At 58.1% G+C, this 9277-nt stretch overlaps 2 protein-coding genes and 1 non-coding gene across 3 annotated transcripts; 1 reads left to right on the top strand and 2 right to left on the bottom strand.

Annotated features, from left to right (window-relative positions):
* The first annotated feature begins 819 nt into the window (after window positions 1-819).
* GAMT (guanidinoacetate N-methyltransferase) lies at window positions 820-3985 on the top strand. Its single transcript, XM_067312662.1, has 6 exons — window positions 820-1077; window positions 1278-1423; window positions 2237-2300; window positions 2530-2597; window positions 2842-2952; window positions 3057-3985. The coding sequence occupies exons 1-6, from the start codon at window positions 894-896 to the stop codon at window positions 3195-3197; spliced, it is 714 nt and encodes a 237-aa protein (XP_067168763.1). The 5' UTR covers window positions 820-893; the 3' UTR covers window positions 3198-3985.
* An 826-nt stretch (window positions 3986-4811) lies between these two features.
* NDUFS7 (NADH:ubiquinone oxidoreductase core subunit S7) lies at window positions 4812-8887 on the bottom strand. Its single transcript, XM_067312917.1, has 8 exons — window positions 8826-8887; window positions 8685-8721; window positions 8342-8410; window positions 7756-7873; window positions 6784-6963; window positions 6655-6701; window positions 5686-5774; window positions 4812-5022 (listed from the first exon to the last, which is right to left on the bottom strand). Exons 1-8 carry the CDS (start codon window positions 8839-8841, stop codon window positions 4925-4927), a joined length of 654 nt encoding a protein of 217 aa, XP_067169018.1. The 5' UTR covers window positions 8842-8887; the 3' UTR covers window positions 4812-4924.
* Window positions 8888-9075: 188 nt separating this feature from the next.
* TRNAN-GUU (transfer RNA asparagine (anticodon GUU)) lies at window positions 9076-9149 on the bottom strand. The gene has a single exon. It is a non-coding gene; the product is annotated as a tRNA-Asn (tRNA).
* Between the last annotated feature and the right edge of the window lie 128 nt (window positions 9150-9277).

Here is a 9277-nt window from a genome sequence, read left to right as displayed (position 1 = left end):
AGTCCGCGGCGCGGCGGGGCGCGGCGGCCCCGCGGTCCTATCGCCCGCCGGTCCGCCCGCCTGCCCACGCGGCGCGGCCTTCCCGCCCCGGTCGTGCGCAGCGCTGTGCACAGCACCGGGCGAGCTGTCCTGGCCGTTCACAGCGCCATGCACAGCACCATGCATGTGTCCTGGCCGTGCACAGCGCCGGGGATGCTATCCTCGCTGTGCACACCACCGTGCAAGCTGTTGCAGCCTTGCACAGAATAGTGCAAGCTGTCCTGGCCGAGCACAGCACCGGGCACAGCTCCAGGCAAGCTGTCCTTGTGCGCAGCACCGTGCACGCTGCCCTCGCCATGCACAGCAGTGTGCAAGCTGTCCTGGCCATGCACAGCACTTTGCAGAGCACCGTGCATGTGTTCTGGCCATGCACAGCCCCGTGCGTGCTCTCCCGGCTGTGCACAGCACCATGCATGCTTGCCCTGGCTGTGCACAGCGCCGTGCACACTGCTGCTCACAGCCAGGGAGCAGAGTCCCTCTCCTTGCAGCACCCTTGCAGTGCTGCAGCCCCTTGCAGCACGCAGGGCCCCCATATTTGTGCCCCACCGCGCACAGCACGGTGCATGGTGCCGTGCTCAGCCCCAAAGGCAGGGGCCGGACGTGCATGTCCACAGGGAATGTCCCTGTCCCTTGCACCGTGCGTGTCTGCAGGGAATGTCCCTGTCCCCTGCCCCCTCCCGGCACAGCCGAAATGGGATCCAGTTCCCCCTGATGGGGCCCCTGCACGGCTGCACACTCAGCGCTTTTCCTGGCCGGGCTATATAAAGCGGCGGGGAGGAGGGAAGCTCCTTCTCCCTGTCCCAGCACCGCGGCGCCCCTTGGACTTTTCCCCCCGTGAAGGCACAAGCGCGGCCATGAGCTCCCCGGCGGCCGCCGCTCCGCTCTTTGCCGAGGGCGAGGACTGCACGGCGGCCTGGACGGCGGCGGCGGCCGGCTACGACGCGCCAGACACCCACCTGGAGATCCTGGGCAAGCCGGTGATGGAGCGCTGGGAGACCCCCTACATGCACGCGCTGGCGGCCGCCGCCGCCGCCAAAGGTGAACCGCGGAAAGCGGCGGGAAAAACCTGCCGGGGCGGGGGGCTGAGCACTCACACGCTCGTGTCACCGGTGGCGCATTACCCAGGCGTCTCCTGAAATTTGGGAGAGCAGCCGGGGTGGGTGGGGGGGGAACTGGGGCTCTGGTGATGGTGGACGGGGGGCGGCGGGCGGCGGGCCCCACGTGCGGTGTGGCGGCAGGCGGCCGCGTGCTGGAGGTGGGCTTCGGCATGGCCATCGCCGCCTCCAAGCTGGAGGAGCTGGACATCGCCGAGCACTGGATCATCGAGTGCAACGAGGGCGTTTTCCGGCGGCTGCAGGACTGGGCCCCGGCGCAGCCGCACAAGGTAGGAGGCCCCGGCGCCCGGCCCCCCCTTCCTTCCCTCGATGGGCGCCCGGTGCCACTGTGTCCCCTTGCCTCGCCCGTCCCCTCGCCTCACCATGTCCCCTCGCCTCACCTGTCCCCTCGCCGCGTCCCCTCACCATGTCCCCTCACCTCACTGTGTCCCCTTGCCTCACCATGTCCCCTCACCGCGTCCCCTCACCATGTCCCCTCACCATGTCCCCTCACCTCACTGTGTCCCCTTGCCTTGCCACATCCCCTCGCTGTGTCCCCTTGCCTCACCAGGTCCCCTTGCCTCACCTGTCCCCTCGCCGCGTCCCCTCGCCGCGTCCCCTCACTGTGTCCCCTCACCTCAGCGTGTCCCCTCACCTTGCCATGTCCCCTCACCGTGTCTCCTCACCTCACTATGTCCCCTTGCCTCGCCATGTCCCCTCACCACATCCCCTCGCTGTGTCCCCTCGCCTCACCAGGTCCCCTTGCCATGTCCCCTCGCCGCGTCCCCTCGCCTCACCAGGTCCCCTCGCCTCACCGCGTCCCCTCGCCTTGCCACATCACCTTGCCTCGCCCGTCCCCTCACCATGTCCCCTCACCATGTCCCCTTGCTGCATCCCCTCACCTTGACCGTCCTCTCACTGTGTACCCTCGCCTCGCCGCTTCCCCTCGCCGCTTCCCCTCACCTCACCGTGTCCTCTCACCATGTCCTCTTACCTCGCCGCGTCCCCTTGCTGTGTCCCCTCACCTCACTGTGTCCCCTCGCCTTGCCGCATCCCCTCGCCTTACCGCGTCCCCTCGCCTCGCCATGTCCCTCCCGCCGCAGGTCGTGGCCCTGAAGGGGATGTGGGAAGAGGTGGCGCCGACGCTGCCGGACGGACATTTCAGCGGTGAGCCCCGGGGGCGGCGGCGAGGGGCCGGAGCGGCCGGGCGGCGCGTCCCCGCCTCGGGGAGCGCGTGACACCCGCACGGCGCCGGGCGCCCGCTCGCGCACAGGCCTGTCCCGGTCATGGCCCCGAGACGCGTGTCGCAAACTTAAATAGCGCAAAACCAGCGACGCCGGCGGCACCGCGGGCTCTGCCGCCGCTGACGCCGCTCCCCCGGGGTTTCTCCCCGCAGGGATCCTCTACGACACCTACCCGCTCTCGGCCGAGACCTGGCACACGCACCAGTTCGCCTTCATCAAGGTAAAGCGTGGCAGCGGGGCCGCCCCCATTCGCGTCGGAAGGGGGAGGATTGGGGGCTCCCAGCGGGTGGAACGGGGGAAAAAAACCCGAGAGGATCGAAACTTCCCGAGCTCGGGGACCCAAGACAGAGACTTTGTTCTCTGAAACCGAGCGTCACCGCGGCATTTTGCAACGAGGGCATCGGCCGCGCTGCCGGTCCTCGGCGGGGAGCGAGGCGCCTTCACCGGCCCCGGCTCCCCGGCAGGACCACGGCTTCCGCCTGCTGCGGCCCGGCGGCGTCCTCACCTACTGCAACCTCACCTCCTGGGGCGAGCTGCTCAAGACCAAGTACAGCGACATCGAGGAGATGTTCGAGGTGAGGGCCGGAGGGGCGGCGCGCGGCGGCCACGGCGACGGCAAAGCCGGGGGGGGGTCCCGCGGCTGGCGCTCACCGCTCCCTTCTGCCTCCCCTCTCCGTAGGAGACCCAGGTCGCCCACCTGCTGGAAGCCGGGTTCAGGAGGGAGAACATAAGCACGGCGGTCATGGACCTGGTCCCCCCGAAGGACTGCAGGTACTACTCCTTCCCCAAGATGATCACGCCCTCCGTCGTTAAACACTGAGGGCCCTCGCCCTGCCCGAAACCTCCAGAAGCAAACACGGGCAGACGGAAGTTGATCATTTACACCGCGAGGAGGAGAAAAAGCTCTCATCTCCCTGGATGCTAATGAGAGAAGATTCAAACTGATTTATCTAGCGGCGGGGAGACCGCTGGAGGCGTGGGACTGAAGCGCCCGGCCTTCAGGGGACCTCCTGAGCAAAAGGACTCCAACAAATCGGGCAGTGCTGTGGCACCCGGGACTCCCTGCCCCACCACGGGAGCCCCGGGGCCGCTGCACGTCCCCCTTCGTCGCAGGGACCTTCTGGGCTCCCTGGGTGAAGACCACACGGTTTTGGAAGCGGCCTGTCCCAAAGGCAGGGCCCCGAGAGCGCCTGGCTGCACGCAGACCTGGCGCAGCCCTCGGGCCTTGCGCTAGTCTCCCTCTACATCAGTTAAAGCGCGATTGCAGAGAGCGTGACTCAGAGCAATCAGCCAAAGGGGTTCAAGAACTAGTGATTTCCTACAAAAACCAGATCACTTTTAAAACTTGAGGGTTGGCTTTCCCCACAAAAGCCAAATAATCTAAACCAGGCGGGAGGAACAGGGAGAGAAAGAAGGGGGCAGTTTGAGACACTGTTGTTGGAGTCCGATGTTCCTGGAGCAACTCCCACCTGGAGTTTCCTGGAAGTTTTTGGCTAATGTCCATTTTAACAATTTCTAAATCTAATGTAGTCTAATAGTGTATAAAAGATGTTTCCCCCCTGTACCCAGAAGAGATAAAGTGCTATTAAAATGGAATAGAATACACAACCGCTATTTCAGTGCCGCTTATTTCTGCCTTTCGAAAGTGCATGTGATTTTGCAGCAACTGTTCCTTGTTCTGGGCGGTGCGGAGTACAATACACCAGTCTTCTGTGACACATACAGCCCGTGTCAAGCTTTGGTACTGATTTATTCTTACTGTACTATGGAGTTCTACAGCATTTATACTTATTGGTGATATTCTGATTTTTAAGCATTAAAATTTTACTTAATTACATATCTAAAATGTAATTAAATTCAGGCTGCTGTACACACAGATATAAAGGATTTATTAGATCTTTTGTAGGCATTATAAACAAAAAAGCAGGTGGAGGTAAGAAATGAGCTCAGGGAAACCTCGGGGTTCATCTGGATGCATTGGTCTCAAAGCTTCCCTCGTAAACAAGCCAGGCTCTAATGAACAGCCTGGTTTTAGCAGACCGCACTTCATGATCCAGAGGGGGAAGGATCCCTCACTTGCATTGCCTTTATTGTGAAAAGCAAAATAAATCCTGGGTTCTCCAGCTACTAGAACAGAGCTGTCTGATCTACTGAGTGCCTTGTTACTAGAGAAATGGCAAAAGTACAGGTCTCTTACACAGTTAACACCTTCATACTTCTGCGAGTCTAGTCTTGAGGAGTTCAGCAGCCTACAATTCCTAACAAAGCCAAAGAGCAAGTCTTTCTCTTCTCCCCTTCTCTCACAGGCTATTTGGGCCAGAAAGTAACACACCAAATGCTATCAAATTCAACTCCTGCTTTTCATAACTCAGTTTTCAAACAAGTTAAAACACTTCTTTATGCAAGAGCACTATATTAAAGACAAAAGAGCATCTTAACCAGATAGAGTTTTATTGGAAGGCTTGTGAAGAATACAGATTTATTGTGCGTAAGACTTCAAGCAGGTGCCCCAGGTGGACAGTCAGTGAGCAGGTCATAAATAAGTTGCTATTTCCTGTACCAGATCTGAATCTTCTTCTCCCGCTTAATCTTCTTCTGAAGCTGCAGGATTCCGTACAGCAAAGCTTCAGCAGTAGGTGGGCAACCTAAGAGGAAAAAAAAGAAAAAAAGGAAGCCTGTAAGGCTGCCAGCTGTACTGAATCATAGTCACCAGAAGTAGAACTGACAAGTTACGGATTTTAACCCAAAGCAGGCTGTGATCTTTCTCTGGCTTCCTGTATGTCACAGCTGCCAAGTTCATAAGCAAGAGGGCTACAATTTTAAAGATATTGAAGTGACAATGTTTTTTGAAAAGGTCTTTATAAAACATAGAAATGCTTTGTTTTTAAGCAAGATGGTATCCTGCAGGAGACAGGAAAAAGTCTCTCTGGTTGACTAAACTATAGACCTACACTATATACAACAGTTACCTGCTATCAATATCACTAAAAGAACTTCACTTGCTTACCGGAAACCTCAGGCAGAACTTACTGAAACATCTGCAATTTAAGCAAAACAGTTTGAAACAAAAAGGATCTTTAAAAACTACTCCAAACAGGACCAAATCCATCTGTTAATTCACACTCTACCAGGAGGTTCTGCTTAGGAGCTCCTGCACCCTAAATCCCCACCTGCACAGGACAGGACACAGAGAAGTAGCTCATGTTCTCCCTCTGCTTTTCAGAGCCCCAGTCCAAACATGCAAAGTCAACTTCACTCCGGGTCTGCTCTGAGTTGGTGTCCTGGCACCCAGAAGTCATCCTTCATACCTGGCACATAGATGTCCACTGGTACAATGCGATCACATCCCCTCACCACGGAGTAGGAGTAGTGGTAGTAACCTCCGCCGTTGGCACAGCTGCAAGAGACAGACAGACAGACATTTCAGTGCAGGTGCATTTAAACACAGCTCAGCAGCCTGAGGTGAAAGATTAGCAGGAGCCAAAGGAAACGTTAACGCAACATCCAAGATGCTGTGAGAAAAGAAGCCACCTGACAGTTAGAGATTTTACAGTAACAGATGAATTGAATGCCAAAATTTACTTTGTGGCCACTCAACCCGAATGCAGAGCTGCATCCTCTTACTGATACCTGGCTGGAAGACAGATTCTAGACTCACAGTTACATTTCAAGCTGAATCAAACCAAACTGAACCATTTTCATGCCTCTCAGGAAACACAAATTCAGAGGGTCCTTCCTCCCCCCTGCAAAAACAGTTCTTTTGCCACATCTGCACAGAGTGTTTCTGGAATTGGGTATGTCCCTGCCAGGCCCTGGTGACACAGCTGTCCTCTGCCCAATGGCACCATGAGACGAACAAGATGTCAGTTCCACCATGCAAACACCACGGCTTCAAAGAGCCAGAGCTCCATGGAGCTCAGATTTTATGCACCACAGCAGAAACAGTTTGAAAGCTTTAGCCTGAACGCAAATCCTGAGATTCTGGGAATATTTGATTGTCTAGACTCTGATAGCTGCAAAAAACCCAGAATCTTTCACTGGGAAGAATTTACAGTTTGAAGAAAAGCACCAATGTGACAGACATTATTCTTGTATCCACCTCACCCTTATCAAGGGTGAATCTTTACACCTTAGTTATCAGAAGGCCTCTTTATACAATTTAAGGGGTTGGAAATACAAACGGGAAATGAGTTCGCCTCCCTCCATCTCCCCACTCAAGTGGAGACACCAGTTTTCTCCCACGGAGCATAAGGCAATAGGGATGTCCGGGCACTTACCTTCCCATGGAGACGACATAGCGAGGTTCAGGCATCTGGTCATAGACCTGCAGAACAGACATTTCAGACCGCTTTCCATTTGCATCCAGTCTGTGCAGCCGCGCTCAAAGAGTCCACCCCAACCCCTACCTTCCGAAGAGCTGGAGCCATTTTGTTTGTCAGGGTGCCAGCCACGATCATGACATCGGCTTGCCGGGGACTAGCTCGAAACACTACCCCAAAGCGGTCCATATCGTAGCGAGGAGCTGCCATGTGCATCATTTCCACTGCGCAGCATGCCAAGCCAAACGTCATTGGCCACAAGGAGCTCTGGAGCAGGAGAGAGCCGGGTTACGGGTAAGAACGCTCAAAGCGGGAGCTGAGACCCTGTGCAGGTAACTCACAGAACAAATTGCTTTCAGCTTTGATCAGACAGGAAAGGAAACAAAACAAGAGAGAGAAGTTTTAAGGTCTGTTTAATCAAAGCACCATAAATGAAAATGGTGTTTACCATTAAACGGGAGAGTAAAAACCATGGCTTCAGGGAGCAGATCCTAACAGGAAATAGGTGAGTGAAGAGATCTGTGCGTCTGCAGCCTCAGAGATGCTGAGCACACACAAAACCGCAGACTCTCTTCTTTACCTCTGACAATACTAAGAGACAGCCACCTCAGAAGCACTGCACAAGGACAGCAGTGACAGGAGAAGGCAAAACTCAGCTCAGCCAAAGCATTACTTTCCTCTTGACTCTCCAGAGCACACTGGATTCAGTGCAGTGTCACTTGTTCAACCTTCGCCACTGCACAGAGCAGCTGCTTATGACAAGAACTACGTAAAACTGAGAAGCGACATTTGCTTATTACCAAAGGACTACTCTGTTTAGACAGGCAGCATGCACTGCTTTGCACCATCATCAAATTAATTATTTCTCTCTCACTCTGATATACTACGCCCAAACGTCAACCTCTGGCCAAGAAACTCTGGCTATTTCCCTGCAGAGCTTGAAGAATTTTGAACCTATTTTTATCCTTAGGAGGAGGAGGCACATATCCATTTCCCGCAAGCACCTCAAACACCAGATACCATTTCTTCTTCGCGATCAAGACAGTTTCAGTGACTTACTCTTCGTGCCCAGTTGATGAGGTCATCGAGTTTGGTGACAATATACTCGCCCCTGCTAGAAGGGACGTAGGATTTTTTCTGGACCACAGCTGAGCTTTTTTGCTGGACCTGCGCAGGGCTGAAAACAAGCAAACAACATTCACAGCGTTATCAGTCTGCAATCATTAAGCGTGGCCATAGAATGCAATGCAGGAGCCTCAAGGAGCTACGATCCCATAAGGAATCGGTGGTGCGCTGCTTGTGAACAACCCAACACCCTCCGCTAGTACTGTAGGCTGTGCTTACGGCAGGGTTTTTTCCCCACTGTGGGGATATCTGTGCAATCTGCTGCCGTGGAAGAGGCCCTTTTCACCGCAGCCGCCTTACAGGCGGCGCCTGGCGGGTTCACCTCCAGGGCTCGCAGGCTGGCGACAGCCAGGTAACCCTGGTTTTTAACGAGTGACGTCAGGAGAGGATTTTCCCGCGTACCCAGAAGGAGCTGCAGCAAACGGAGCGTTTCCTCCCCGCCCCGCCCGGGCTCTCACCCCCAAGGGGGGGGGGGGGAGAGGAGGCAGCTGAAGGACCTGCCGCGAGGTGCCGGCGTTACCTGTCGGCACGATCAGCCGCCGCCGTCCCGTGGAGCAGCCGAGCGGGAGCGGGAGCCGCCGCGCCGGGCCTGCGAGAAACAAAGCGCCGCTGCGCTGGGTGCCGCCGGCCGCGGGGCCCCCCCGCTCCCCCCCGGCCGCGGGGCGAACAGCGAGCGCAACGTCCCGCCAGCGCGGAGAGAGAGGGCGGAGGGGAGCGTTTCACCGAGCAGGGAACAGAAACCCGCTTCGCCCCCCTCCCTCCTCCCCGAGGGTGCAGCTCGCTCCCGCCTCGCCGGCGCGGGGGCCCCGGGGGCGCTGGACACCGGCGCTCACACGCGGCCGCCACCCTCGGCCCGGCCTCACCGCACGGCCAGCGTCCCGCGCCGGGCGAGGCGAAGACCTGCAACGAGAGCGCGGGGCAGCTCAGCACCGGCCCGGCCCGTCCCGGCCCCCCTCAGAGCCGCGGCCCGGCCCCGTTCGCCCGGCCCCCCCGCCGCCACTCACAGCCCAGCGCCGCCATGTCGCTTCCAGCCCTTCAGGCAACCTCTGGGCCGCGGTGCGCCCGCTCAGCGGTCCGGGCGCCGCGGTGCGCCGCCTCCGCGCGCCGGCGGGGAACGCGGGCGCGGCGCGGCGGGTTCCGCCGCAAAAACGGCGGTGCAGTGTGTGGGGGGGAAGGGGGCGTCGGCTCGGGGGAAAACGGGAGAGCGCTCGGGGTCCGCTGCGCCCCGCGGGAAAAAGGGAGAAGCAGGGCCGTCGTCCCTGGGTGGGCTCGAACCACCAACCTTTCGGTTAACAGCCGAACGCGCTAACCGATTGCGCCACAGAGACCGCGCTGCCCGCGCCGCCCGGCCCCGCGCTCCGGCCTCCGCCGCCCGCCGCCGCCGCGCTCGGGAAGTGGCGCCGGAGCGCGGTCGGGACCGGGGCGGCCCGGCGGGGCCGGGCACAACGCTCAGCTG

Source organism: Apteryx mantelli, chromosome 30, assembly GCF_036417845.1.
Source record: "Apteryx mantelli isolate bAptMan1 chromosome 30, bAptMan1.hap1, whole genome shotgun sequence".
Taxonomy (NCBI): domain Eukaryota; kingdom Metazoa; phylum Chordata; class Aves; order Apterygiformes; family Apterygidae; genus Apteryx; species Apteryx mantelli.
This window is presented reverse-complemented; position numbering and strand designations above follow the sequence as displayed.

Bases quoted from the DNA above. Each gene is read 5' to 3' on its own strand.
- GAMT (XM_067312662.1), top strand. From the start codon at position 894: ATGAGCTCCCCGGCGGCCGCCGCTCCGCTCTTTGCCGAGGGCGAGGAC. The intron at 2,598-2,841 runs GTAAAGCGTGGC...GCTCCCCGGCAG, and splicing joins ACCAGTTCGCCTTCATCAAG to GACCACGGCTTCCGCCTGCT. The intron at 2,953-3,056 runs GTGAGGGCCGGA...CCCTCTCCGTAG, and splicing joins ACATCGAGGAGATGTTCGAG to GAGACCCAGGTCGCCCACCT.
- NDUFS7 (XM_067312917.1), bottom strand. The intron at 7,874-8,341 runs GTAACGCCGGCA...GCTTGTTTTCAG, and splicing joins GCGGCTGATCGTGCCGACAG to CCCTGCGCAGGTCCAGCAAA. The intron at 6,964-7,755 runs GTAAGTCACTGA...CTCCTGCTCCAG, and splicing joins TCATCAACTGGGCACGAAGA to AGCTCCTTGTGGCCAATGAC.